Source organism: Charadrius vociferus, unplaced genomic scaffold (genome assembly GCF_000708025.1).
Source record: "Charadrius vociferus isolate BGI_N301 unplaced genomic scaffold, ASM70802v2 scaffold377, whole genome shotgun sequence".
Taxonomy (NCBI): Eukaryota; Metazoa; Chordata; class Aves; order Charadriiformes; family Charadriidae; genus Charadrius; species Charadrius vociferus.
Window position 1 is genome coordinate 1,615,279 of NW_009649456.1, and position 14,022 is coordinate 1,629,300.

The window sequence follows — 14,022 nt, forward strand, 5'->3', positions numbered from 1 at the left end:
CTTCAATAAATATCACAAGCATAAGAGAGACAGCAAATGTTAACATTTTATTTGTTTTGAACATATAAAGGTTATAACTCTCTGAAACAATTCTTTTAGAGCCATCTTGTGGGGAAAATAAGCAATTTAAAACAATACATGTACTTTAATATGTTTTCTACCAAAAAGATCAGCGTTCAGTATGACATCTTCTAGTACTCTTTTAAAAAAATAAATGTTTCAGTCACACTGTAAACTTTATACAACATTGTTTAAACCACTCGAACATGAAGCAAGTGCTTTTATGAACACTCATGTATTAAAAGATTCGTTCTAGGTAGAAAAAAATTATATGCCATGAAGTTAAAGATGCTATTTTTCTGAAGAATGCTTTTAGGCCAGATTCCATTCAAACTCCACCCTACTGCAGCCCACAAAAAAAACCCAACACCACAAAAACGTAGAGAAGCTGAGGTTTCTTTCAGATCTCACTTGGCCAAATCAGTAAATCAGATGGAATTATTCAATCTAACTAAAGTGGGGTAAAGCCCCCTTTATCCCCAATAAATGTAAATGTAGTACCAGATTCAGCACTCAAAGCTAAAAAGCTTTTGTTCTTTAACAGCCTTAGCGTTGCCAACTTATTTAAAGTTTTGGTAATCTTCTGCTAGTTATGAAGGATTTTACAACAGCTGCTATAAAGAACTCATTAAATGACAGTTTTCTGTTTGTGTACAGTTAAGTGCACAGTTGGGCAGTCAATTTCAGAATAACCAAAAGTCTTGATGAATGATTATTATATCTTCAGCTACCTAGAGCAATCAAACATCAGTTGCTGCTTGATCTATGTGCCTTGTCTATGAAGCAAAGCGCTTAAATTTTATCCTAGAGAACAAAAGCGCACATGTAGCCCATATATCTTAGTCAGTTTTAACTTATGCCCTATTAAAATACTTCATTTACATAGAACATTAAAGCATATCACATCACATTTGTCCAATATATAATTATCTTCTACTAATACAAAAGGAAAACAGAATGTCACAGAGCGCTTTTACAAAGTGCACAATCAAGAGGTGTCACAGAAATATGCACTTTTTGGAGCTGTTACAATCAGTGTGTAGTGTAGACTAGCAGGCACCTCTGTTAACTTCTGTTTTTTAAATAAATAAGGAAATTTGACAACAAAAGGGTCTTACGGTACCCAAAGCCTCTGACAGCTGTAACTAAACAGAACATACTGGCACCCAGATGTATAACCAGACAATTTCGCTAAGGCAAGCACAAGTATGTCAATTTTTAATTTTAAACTTCTACCAAACTTTGAGTGAAAGGAGGTGTACATGTGCGCTTACAGCTTTCCTTGCTCCTTAAAGATGACAATGAGATCCACTTCTTCCACATCCTCTTTAAACTTTGGAAAGGAGCCCTGACTCAGGGGCACTCGCCTTAATAAGATTTTGGATTTCTTTGAATTTTGGATGTTCTTTATCAGCTACCAGCTGCAGCAATATAGCTTCGCTAGTAGTAACAATAATTCCAGTACGAGCAAGACGCTGAAAGAGAAAAGAACAGACAAAGAATAATGTGAGATACTTGCAAATGTGAATGAGTATACATTTTGTAAGAAAGATAGATGGTATTTTTAAAAACATCTCCTATTAACAGAAGTATTGTCAATTCCATTCCAGCATTTCTTAGTAATGCCATTTATAAAACTTGGATGGAAAGTGACTGGTTTTAGACTTTACTGAGGAAAAAAGCTGCCCTGGATTACAAATAAGGCTTCCTACTTGGACTGGATTCTTTCCCCATGTCAGATTTAATAGGCAGAAGACACCCCCCTCTTCTATTAACAACCCTTCCACCTTGCATTGTTCCGAGGATACCTTTCTTCACTCTCATGCATATTTGAAAGGCCTGGGGAAAAAGAAAATAGCAAGGTCCGTCCAAGCTAAAGGCATTAAACAAGAAATTTAATTGTAACAATTTCTCTTTCAGGGCTTGTTATGTACTAGTACTTAGGTCTTTGCACTACTGCTACAACTGCGCTACTACTAATAATCTCAGGAGACAGAACGAAAAGCTCTTCTACAGACCTTATAAATCATACTGGCACAACAGCAGCTCCTTTTAACCAACATCTCATTACAGCCTCAGTAACTCCTGAGTTAGCTCTCAGAGGTTAGAGAACAAAAAAAAAATAAATAATCGCTGCACAGAAAGCAAAACTGAAAGAGGCCTGCTAGATCTTGTAAGTGTGCAACTAAACAGAGTAATACTTCATGTAGCCCAAGCCACAGGACTTATTGCAAAGTTTTTTGACTTTTAAGGCTCTGGTTGTTTCCTACATGGAGAAGTTATCTTTACTTAAAAGGCTGACCACCCCCTGCCTCCCACCAATCATACAGACGCTTTGTCAGTAAAACTCTTCATGAATCCAGCTTTCCCTCTGTCATTCTCTACTCAGCTGCAAGCTCCACCAAATATAATGGGGTTCTGAATGAGCCAAGGTACAGCAAAAGGAAGAAAATACAGATACATATGGCTTCAGACAGGTTTCAATTGTAATTACTAAAAGAAAGAGAAGGTCCAAACTTTTTAGGGCAGACATAGATCACTGCTGTTTAATCAATCACAAAGCAGTTGATGAGGGAAAGTTATTAATCTTAGGGGTCCAGCAGAGTATATGTAACTACAGACAATATAGTGATATACTAACTGGGCTAGATTTACTCAAGTCAATGATTCCTGCGTGCAATCATGGCAGCAAGCCTTGCGATATTCTTAAGTTGAAACAAAGCAGATAGCTTCCCCAGCTGTCCTACTCTGTACAATGACACATTTGTTTAAACCACATACACAAACAAAAGAGAAAAATAGGAAAATCAAAATGAAATATTATGGCAATGTTTTTAAGATGTACTTCTCCAGGAATACAAAGGTTTTGCTTTTAACTAGTATGGATAAGAGAAAAAACAGACTGTTAAAGAATCTTGCCTTTGGAGAAAAGGTGATTGAAAAACGATAATGTCTTCTCTTTAGAAGCAAAACATACCATAACGTCAAAGAGGCTGGCATTGGCTTATACTCTACTTCTAGGGCTAAGTATAATTTATGCAGTATTGCGAAGAGTAGGAATGAGGAGATGCACGTGCTAAGCATACTAGATAATTTTCCAAGGAAAGGGAAAGTTTTCTTAGAACAGTCTTTCAGACAAGGGAAAGCAGCAAGCGTATGTTACATTCACACTGCACAACAAGTAGAATAGATGCAGAACAGAAAAGAAATGCAGCAGGAACAGACTAAACTGGCTCAGTTCGAGACCAAGCAGTGACACAAGGCATCTTCATCAGACAGGGCAGAGATTAAGAACAGGGACAACCTTGGCCAGTTGGATTCAATTAGTTCATCAATGGAAAAATTGAGTTTTTTGGTTTCTGGGTTGTTTGTTCTTTTTTTTTTTTTTTTTTTTTTTGGGATTGCAAGCCTTTGCCTTCTGTCATTTTTAAGCATACAACAGAAGTGGAGACAATAACTCTTCAGGGTCATCCAAGAAGGCATGAAAGCTTTGGCTGTCAATTAATTCAAACCACACTTCCTAAGTATACCTGTTCATGTATTTGCATGTTTGTCACCAGCATCATCAAAACACATGCTATGTGAGGGGAAATGTGGAGAACTGAAGGGATGGGTGGGACCAGATGGGATTTATTTGAGGTTGCTGAGGCAGCTGGTTGTTACCACTGCATCATCCTTGAAAGGTCACCACGAACAGAGGAGGGCTGTGTTACTGGGAAAAGGTTAACGTTACATCCATCTTCCCAGAAAGGTAAGGAGAAGGAACAAGGGAACCCATATCAACCTCATCTCAGCTCACCAGATGTGGAGCAAGTTTGCACAAGATATAATGTCAGACTCACCAATCAAAAGAGCGTGACTAGGAACTACCAGCTGCACAGTAAGACTAAAGCAGGATTAGCCAATGCTTTGGTATTTTACCAACTTCCCTAAGAAACGCATCACCATGGTCAATCAGGATTACTGTCATGCCCAGTACGAATCCCTTTCTCCCGGTCTCCCGCTCCCAAGCATGCCTGCCTCTTGCTGCTTCAGCGCACAGCCCTCTGAAGCATTTTTAAGAGAGGCTCGACAGCACAAAAAGGAGACAATGTTGGCATGCACAGCCACAGAGGAGGAGGAGGAGGAGTTACTGCCATGTAACTGGCTAGCTCATCACAGCAAGCCAGCAAACGTTCCCCAAATCATATATTAATGATGACTACTTGAGGAACCACAGCAAAACACTTCCTTTGTGCTTGCTGAGAGAACATTGCAAAGATATACTGAAAAGTTACCTAAAACTGACAAATTTGCCTGTATTACAGCTTTTGCAACCAACCACGCTTTTGAGATGATCGATACCTTTTTGACTAGAAAGAAAAGCAAAGCTAGCTAGTCACTGCTTTACCCGCTATTACACTGAATCAACTTCTATGCGTGCAGACACGGTGTAAGTCATAATCAAATGTACAAAAATGTACACAATAAAGGGAAACAGATTTCAATTTTTCTACATTTGTTTCATCTGCTACTGCTGCTGTACCACACTGTCTTGGGAAGCCCATGATTTCAGTCATTCCTGCACTCCATGTGCATCACTATGCTTTATGTGACAGATGACATTAAGCTTTTACTTAATCAAAGTCATGGGTTTCATCAAACACTATATGCTGGTGATTTCCCTTTAGCCTTTAATTCTCTTATTCATGAGAAACAGAAGAAATTAAAAGTCTTCTCCAAATCTATGAAAAAAGCATAAAATGCTGTAGTTATTATTAGTTCCAATTCCCAAATAATTGTTAGGGCCTGAGGCAAAAATTGCCATACTTAATGTATATATCATCTTTTGATTTCCAACAGCGATCCCTGTAAACAAGTTAGAGTACACTATAAAAAAATCGTCTGCATGAATTTGCTACCACATAGTTGTACGTGCTTTTAAATCTTGTTACATTTATCTCCACTTTCTCAACATTAGTTAGACTAAGCTCCTAGAAGGGGGGCAGGGGAAATCTTTACAATAATCACAGAGTCTGGAGATTAAGCTTTAATTTGCATGGATGAGGAAGAGCAGAGGGAGGGACAGACATACAAAAAGGAACTTTGAACCGGATCACTTACTATATTCCATTGCATTTCAAGGAATTTCAACAGGACCACAAATACTGTTTGGAACAACAAAAGCAAAGGCTCTATAGCACTTTTTCTCTGCTGTACAGGTAACACTCCATAAGAAAACATCACTTTTAAAATGCTAATGGCTATAGAGTAACCTAGAATGCATGAAAAAAATCACTTTTAAAATCCAAGTGTACCAAACTGGGTTCCACATATTCGACCACAATGTAGGGAGGAAAAATAAGGCAGTAATCCTTCTCCATCCTGGAAGCTATTCTGAGAATCAGAGCATTCACCTCTTCTCAAGTCTATGTTTGTCCACTGATTACTGTCCTCAGAAATTCCTCGTTAGCTTACAATAAGCAGGGAAATTAACATACAGATCCAAGTTGGAGAAAGCCTTCACCAAGAACCTTACCTCAAGAGCAAACATTCTGTCCATCATACTTCTTGATGAGGTGGCATCAGCTACGATATGAACTTCCAGACCTCTGCCAATTAATTCCAATGCCGTTTGCTGGATGCAGACATGAGTCTACAGAGAAGAAATAAAAGGCAAAACACCCACCAACAAACTATTATTATAAAACACAAGTAGCACAATGCCAAATTAGAGTACATAATTAATTAGGGTTCAAACATGTATTTTTCTCCACCTGACATTACTAGGGAACTCAATGTGGGTCTTAAATGCCAACCAAGCTTGAGACAAGAGCCTGTAGTTTACAAATATGTCATTTCAATTTTTATTATGAGATAATATCAAAGACAAATAACACACGAATAATTTAATCTGTAGAGGAGCTCTAAGCAATATAAATTGTCTGGTTTTTAATTACAGAAAGCAATGCCGAAAAACACTGTGGGCCAACACACGTTACAAGTACACGAATGGGAAGGCACATACTTCTACTCCAAAAAGGACAACGCTGCGGATTCCAGGGATCTCTGCTAATGCTGCTTCAACTTCTGGCAAAACCATTGAAAATTTTGTTTTGGGAAGCACAAGTTTAGCTCCTGTTAAATCAATTTCTTGCACAGTGCTGCCAAGACCTTTGGGATACTGTTCAGTTACAATAACTGGAATTCCTAAGAGCCGTGCACCTTGGAGCTGCAAGGGGGCAGGAAGAAAAGTGTAAAGAAATTATTAAAGAACAATAATAGCAAAGACATTGGTATTACCCGAAACTGAATAACCAGTAACCTGGCTATGTATAAAATAATAGTTTACATGCATGATCAAAATTCACTACAAGAAAAAAAAGCAAAAGACATACCAATCGTTGGCCCACACTGATGATATCACCGAAGTACTTGATGGCAGGCCGGAATCGCTCTTGCATATCACAACAGAAAAACACAGTGCTTGAGGGTGTCAGGTTGCCCAAAGTAGTCATCTGAAAAACAAATAAACATAATGTTTTCCGTGGCAGCAAAGACCCTTTCAGAAAAGCAGCAGAATGAGAAAGATTCTGCAATGCTTCTGCCAGGTAACTGATTTAATGTTACTTCAAGTCAAAACAGGATAAAAGTTTTTCAAGACTGATTTTGGTATGTTTCTAAATCCAAATGAACAGCTGATCCTATGAAGTATAGTACAGTCATCAATAGGTAATCAAGATTTTATTAGATGGGAGACACACATAAATGTACATGGAAACTTCTGAACCTTGAAGGGGGGCAGAAGAGCATACTGCCTAAAGTACTGCAAAAAGAAGAAAAAAAAAAGAAAAAAAAGAAAAAGTACCAGCAGCAAAATCACATTCCTTCAATTCATTTTTAAATGCACAACTCTTGGAACTGACATAAAATCAGGATAAATTAAAGTTAAAAAAGAAGTCAGACTTCCACTTGCTTTCAATACTGTATGTCCCAATATTTTCAATAGTTTTAATGTGTAGTCAATTTTTTCTATAACATCTTTTAGCACAAGCCTGATGAGAGTCCAAAGCTAGAATGAAATCAGAAAAGCATGTCAGTATTATGACCAGAAACTGAACTGAATATTTTTCAATGATAAAAATAATCTCCCAGCCTCCCTCTTACAGACTACAGAGTAGGGTAGAAGGGGGGAGAGGGTAAGAAACAAGAAATCAAAGATTGCATTTTCTCACACTTTGAAAGAGTGCTTTGTGTTTGTATGAAATTACTTGCACTACCTGCAGAAGTAAAGGATAAGGATTCAGCTGGAGGCTACAGGGAAAGAAAACAGCTACATCCTATCATTTAGTCGTAAGGCAAGTCAAGAGAAATTACATCTCTTCAGGAGCTTTTCAGCACACTGATAAATCAAATTGAATAAACTGCCTGTGGGAAGTAGCCATTAATTGTATATACTTCATTTTTTGCAAATTGAGGTTGTGATATTTTAAACTAAAACAAAGTTACAAAATCTATAAAATAGTGTATTTTGGAAGAGCTGGGATGTGCTGGGTTTACATGGCAAGGTTTTGGTAGTGGGGGAGGACACCAGACACCAATGTCACTAAGGAGAGGGAGGAGGTGCTCCAGGCACCAGAGCAGAGATTCCCCTGCAGATCATGGTGAAGACCACGGTGAAGCAGGCTGTCCCCCTGCAACCCACGGAGGTCCACAGTGGAGCAGATATCCATCCACCTACAGCCTGAGGAGGACCCCACACCAGAGTAGGCGGATGCCCAAAGGAGGCTTGTGACCCTGTGGGAAGCCCATGCTGGAGCAGACTCCTGACAGCACCTGTGGCCCCATGAAGAGGAGCCCACGCTGGAGCAGGTCTTTTGGTAGGGCCTGTGATCCCACAGAGGGCCCATGCTGGAGGGATCCGTTCCTGAAGGACTGCACCCTGTGGAAATGACCCATGCTGGAGCAGTTTCTGAAGGACTGCAGCCTGTGAGAAGGACCCACATCGAAGAAGTTTGTGAATGACTGTTTCCCATGTGTGGGACCACATGCAGGGGAAGAGTGTGAGGAGGAAGGAGTGGCAGAGACTAAGTGTTATGAACTGACCGCACTCCCTTTCCCCATCCCCGTGTTCCACTTGTGGGGAGGAGGGAGAGAAGTCAGAAGTGAAGCTGACCCTGGGAAGAAAGGAGGGGTGGGGTGAAAGCATTTTTTTACATTTGTTCTTATTCTACTCCGTTATTGATTGGCAATAAATTAAATTAATTTCCCCAAGTCAAGTCTGGTTTTCCTGTGACGGTAATTGGTAAGTGATCCCCCTGTCCTTATCTTGATCCACAAGCTTTTTGTCATATTTTCTCTCCTTGTCCTGCTGAGGAGGGGGAGTGATGGAGCAGCTTGGTGGGCACCTGGCGGCCAGCCAAGGTCAACTCACATTTAAGGAATCAAGAATCCTTAAATATTAGAGCCAAATCTTACATTGATTCACCACATCTCCTAAGTAAAACACTTCTGAGCTCCATTTCCAAGGCTAAAATACTACAGTAATAGCCATGCTCAACTATATAGAATGGCCTGTTCAAACTGTTCTGAAAATTACTTGTGTGTTAGAATTGTAAACGCTAAATTCCCCAACCCCTCAGATTCAGTACACCACTACTGCCAAATAACTGCAGTTCCTCCAGTCCTTGTGGGCAAAATGGCAATACTATTAATATAAGCAGTTATGAAGGCAAATGCAGTAATGACCATAAAGCAGATGCTCTAATGCGGGACCCACTGATGCCATAGGAAGACAGAAGAGCATCACAAGAGGCATCAGGGAAATCTTTTTCACTAGGAAGGTACACTTGCACTGAAACAGGTTACCACAGGTGGTGGGATCTCCATCCTTGGAGGTTTTCAGCATTCAGCAAAGCAACAGCTGATTTGATCGAGAACTGGCTTTGCACAAGTTAGGAAACGCAGCCTCTTTGATATCTCTCCCAAACAACACTTCTGTGATTCTACACCATGTAATAAATGAGGCCTGGGACAAAGTATGCTTGAAAATAAAATTAAATATTGAATAATTCCCTTGTTCTTGAACACCATCCATCTACATGCTTCAACAATGCAGAAGCCAGCTGGTAGGAAGCACTAACATACACCTCAACATCACAGTAAGCACCTACCGTGACCCATTCCAACTCTGGCACTTAGTACCATCAAAGCAGTCAATCATGAAGTTTAACTTTCCTACTGCTCAGCAGCAAAAATAGAGTAATTGGAATAGGCAATATTTATAAGTGTGCCTCCTACTCAGAAAAGGTGTAATTTTGTCTTGGCTCTTATATGACAAGCAAAGACCATTATTTTCTTCTATAAATCATTCCACCACTTCAATTATTTTTAAGATCATTTTGAACTACTGAAAACCATCATGGATTGTACAGTGATCTATGTGGAGTTAGTCTACTGCCTTGGTGTCCACCTTGCTATGCCAAGGCAGTGGATGGCACTACCATCCTTAGCAGAGGAACAAGAACGAATAGACTAGGAAGGCCTTCAAGAAGCTGCATAGTCTGCCTCTAGAGAAGGATCAACCAAACACAAATATTCTTCACAGATATGTACCTGGTCTGACCCACCAACAATGCACAATTTACATAGCTACTATACAATCCATCCCACAGCTCTGTTACCTTTACCTTGCTGTGCCTTCTCACCCACAGTTCCTTTGTTGACATTTTAGAACATTATTTCCAGTTCTGCCCACGGTGGATTTGAAATGCAAGACCACTACCATCCTCCTTCACGTGCATAACCATGCACAACCACTTATTACCATTATCTCAAAACTCAGATACAATCTCCCTTTAGTCCTTCCCCCCCCTCTCTTATTCTAAAGCACATCCAATATTACAATCTTTCCTCCTACAACTCAAATAATTTTCATTGCCCTACCTGGGGTGCTTTTCAAATTGAAGTCTACAGTGAGGCACCCAATACTACTATAACAGTAGTATTTCTCTGCCCGTACTACTTCTCAGCACTAGCAGAGCCTCAGAGATCAGCCAATTCACAGCCGTTGCAGGCCCTGTTCAATTTGTACTTTCCAGTATGCTATTTGCCCTTTTCATAATTGATGATACTTAGACTCCTGAGGTGCATTTTAACCTCAAAATCATCCCTTCAACTCTCCCTCATCTTTTATTTGCGTAGTTGATTTTTTCTACCTTAGCATTGGAATTATTTCTACCCTTGTTACTTCCATTTTGAACTGCATCTTATTTCACCTTGTTATGAAAAGCCTGAATTCTGCGCTCTCAGATGCTTGCAGCTCCTCCCAGCTTGGCACCTTCTGCAAAAGCAGTACTTGCCCTTAGTTTCACCAATGACACAGATGAAAGAATATTTACAAACAGTGGATACAGAACAGCTCTTATAGAGTATAATTCAATATTATTATGATTTGACAGTGAAGCACAGAAGAAAAACAACTGCCTTTCCAGCCAGGGAGCATCCTTATTACAGACTTCCACTGGACCCATAATACGACGCGTTTATGACAAACATCACAGGGAGCTGGAGCAAAAGCCTTATATATACTTTCTTCTATTATCAATATGATTTAATTTATGCCATCAGTTTAATAGCAGTGGCACTCTAAAGTTTGGTAAAGTATATATTTGCTAAATACAAGTTTTACAAAATCTAACCCAAATAATTCCTATATTGATTTTCATATTTGTTTCTGATTAACTTGCAGTCTGAATCAAACCACGCAACATGTGGCAGAACAAGAAGAAACCAGAAGAAATAGATGGTAAGATCAAAAAATCAACACTTGCTGGCGTTATTTGGAATAGCAGATGTGGGAAGGACAGAGCGCAGCAGAAAGCAGTTTGAAATTAAGTTTCATAAATAGTAGCTAATGCAGTCCATAAATAAATTCACAGCAGTATCTGCTATGTATAAAGGAAAGTTTTTGTTTACTGGTTCATCAGCGCACCACATAAATCCTACTACTCACTTGCTCTCAAAGCCATCTCCCCCTTCTGTGGCCACACTTGCATCAGGGACATGGGACACCTCCACCTCACAGTGGAAAATAACCACCTCACCCTGACAGTGAAAACCATGACCACCTGCACCTCTCCAGCACCGTACCCTGCCAGTGAGCCGGGGTGGGAGCAAACCTACACCCAGACATCAAACCCTGGGCCGGCATGCCAGGACCTCTTTGCTTTCACTACGAGGAGAAACAGGCTGGGCAAGGATGGTGAGCCACTGAAGCCAAAGGCTACCTGTCCGAATCCATCATGAATATAACACCTGCTCAGCCACAATACCATCAAATAACCTAAAGAAAAAAAAAAAAAAAAAAAAAAAAAAGAAAACCAACACCAAATCACCTGAAGTTCCCCCACATAGTATATAAGCTTTTCCATCTTGTTTAGCTTCACCTCTCTCATTTAGGGCTTTCTTCCTTCCAGCTGGAAGTTACCCATAGCACAACCAGAATAGGTACGTCAGATGGACACGTAACCTGATGCAGCTCTTTTAACCAGCTAGAGAAGTCATCTCTAGGACCTTGTCCAGACCAGGATTTAAAGGTACGCTGTCACGAGTTACATACAGCTTTAAATCCTACTCTAGAAAAGGCCTAGGTGGGAAAGGACAGGTGGTTTTTCAAATCTTTTTTATCTCTGCTGATTATTACTAATCATACAAAATGTGACTGTGATGAAGTACTGTAATTACAGAATCAGCTTTACAAAAATACTCACATGTACTGGCTCTTTATCTGTACGTTCCCTGTTGAAACTTCAGGGAACCATTACAGATACAAAATGCAATTTTCCCCCAGTATTTGCAATGAACAAGAAAATGGAAGCAGAGAAATAATCCCATGTGACATCACTAGTCACCTCATAAATCTCTCGCCAAGGTTACCCACTAAAAGGGCAGAGCAGAGGACTTCACAGCCTTGGTATTTCAAGGATGGCATAAAAAGACAACAACGAAAAGCAGCTGACTATCATATTTTCTTCTCCTATATTTCTAAAAGGAAATCTGTAAGGTTCACTTTTACTTTGCTGGTTATCTTTGAAAGGAAAAAAAAAATACAGAAATTTAGTTTAATAAGCATTTCAAGGGAAAAAACAGGTTATAAGTGTTTCAACTTTGGAATATAAATATTTACTTTATGCTAAGCCAAATGAAGCCTTTTATACACAATTCAGCATTCGAAAAGGACATTTAGTTAGATAAGCACATGATGTTCATACAATTAAGACAGTACAAAATTCTTCATTAAAATCCAAAATGATCAAAATGCTTGCTGTAAAGATACACAAACAAGGAGTTTGAATTTGATGAAACCTTTCAATATTTTTGGTCCTTTTTTTTTTTCCCCTTCTTTAAGGTTCCAAGGGCTGGGTTTTTTCTAATTTATCTTTTTAGAAACACTGCATTTAATTGTAGCATTAATGTATCAGAATTTATAATTACACCCTTAAAAAAGAAAAAAAAAAAGCCCAAACAACTCGCCTCACCTGAATCTCACCCTACAATTTCTGCTTTGGCTTTTCCTGGTCTTCAGGAAATGTACTTAGGCTCCTAACTTAATGTTATTCCTATTTCCAAAGCATCTGAATGTAGCAATACTAGATATGTGTAAAAAGAATGAAAATCTGTGTATAAATAGTTCCATTTTACTTACTTTATCTTTCAGCAATAATTAAGTATCATTCTGCAAGCGGCTTTCTGCAAGAAAGATACACCTGAGACATTAACGTGTCTTTCAAAAAAACACCCTGAAGCAGAGGTGCTTTATGCAATGACTTCACTAATAATTTTACTCTTTTAGCTCTAGCATCTTAAGGTTCCAAGTTTGTAAATGCAGAGCACAAGTACTGCTAAAGAGAAGTCACCTTGAAGTTATGACAGCGACTGTGAAATAGCCTCTCCCAGGCATATATTCGAATGCTGCCTGAACTCCTCTATTACATGCCTGTAATAAGCATAGCTATTGTGTCTTCTGATATCTCCAAGATGTTTTCCCTTACTGCTTCTCTCCTCCAAAGGCAGCTACAGCAGCTACAGCAAAACACAATAGTTTTAGTACTACTATTTAACTGCATTTATAGCTAGAAGAGGTTAAAGTGGTCCTGCATTCCCCTGCCACGACTATAAATATTATTCCGTTAAAACTTTTAAAGCACATAAAATCCATGAAAAGCAGATGGCTTCCTTTCTGCTAGTACTCAGTCCCTCAAGTTGCAAGAAAATGCCCTCCTCGCCAGCTAGGAGAACCCAAAGGAAAAGTCCCTCCTCATTGCAAGTCTGTGGTTGAGGAGCTTAAAGAACGGCAGCCAGGCTGAACATCAGGGTTTACTGCATCCACCAGCCCGCCTAACACTAGGTGGTCATTAAAAGTTCAAGTGGCTGTTTTGTGCCAGGACACCTAAACCAAACAAATCTACATATACAAGCACAGTACAAAGGCACAAATATGACTGGAGGGCAAACGTCCCCGTACAGATCGAGCCTTGAATTCAGCTGCATGGAACAGCTTTCCCAGGGCAGCATATGGTGACTCCTCCATGAGATCACTTCTTGATGCTTCTTGAGCTACTGCAACAAAAGGCAATCCTTCCATGACAGGTCTGCACAGGAATCAAAACAGGAAGATATCGCTCCAGAGCTCACGGGCGCTACCGCCCTAGGGGTTAGAACGCCATCCCTAACTACACGCATACATATATTTTATAAAGCACGCACCTACAAATGCTGAAATTATTGTCTAGCGATACGGATGCCAGTGTCTGTGAAACTTAATATTAAACCAAATATGTCTTTCCAAATATGCAAATCTAATCACATCAGTGAGCAAAGGTTGTCCCTCTTGCAAGACACGTTCAAAATGGTATTTCAACTGTATATATAACACATGCAGAGTTGTCAAGCCTATGTCATGTGTAACGGTGGATAAAACAT

At 39.5% G+C, this 14,022-nt stretch overlaps 1 protein-coding gene across 1 annotated transcript; it reads right to left on the reverse strand.

Annotated features, from left to right (window-relative positions):
• Positions 1-896: 896 nt before the first annotated feature.
• Positions 897-6,557, reverse strand: ISOC1 (isochorismatase domain containing 1). Its single transcript, XM_009889699.1, has 4 exons — positions 6,438-6,557; positions 6,068-6,271; positions 5,579-5,695; positions 897-1,535 (listed from the first exon to the last, which is right to left on the reverse strand). The coding sequence occupies exons 1-4, from the start codon at positions 6,555-6,557 to the stop codon at positions 1,389-1,391; spliced, it is 588 nt and encodes a 195-aa protein (XP_009888001.1). The 3' UTR covers positions 897-1,388.
• Positions 6,558-14,022: the final 7,465 nt, after the last annotated feature.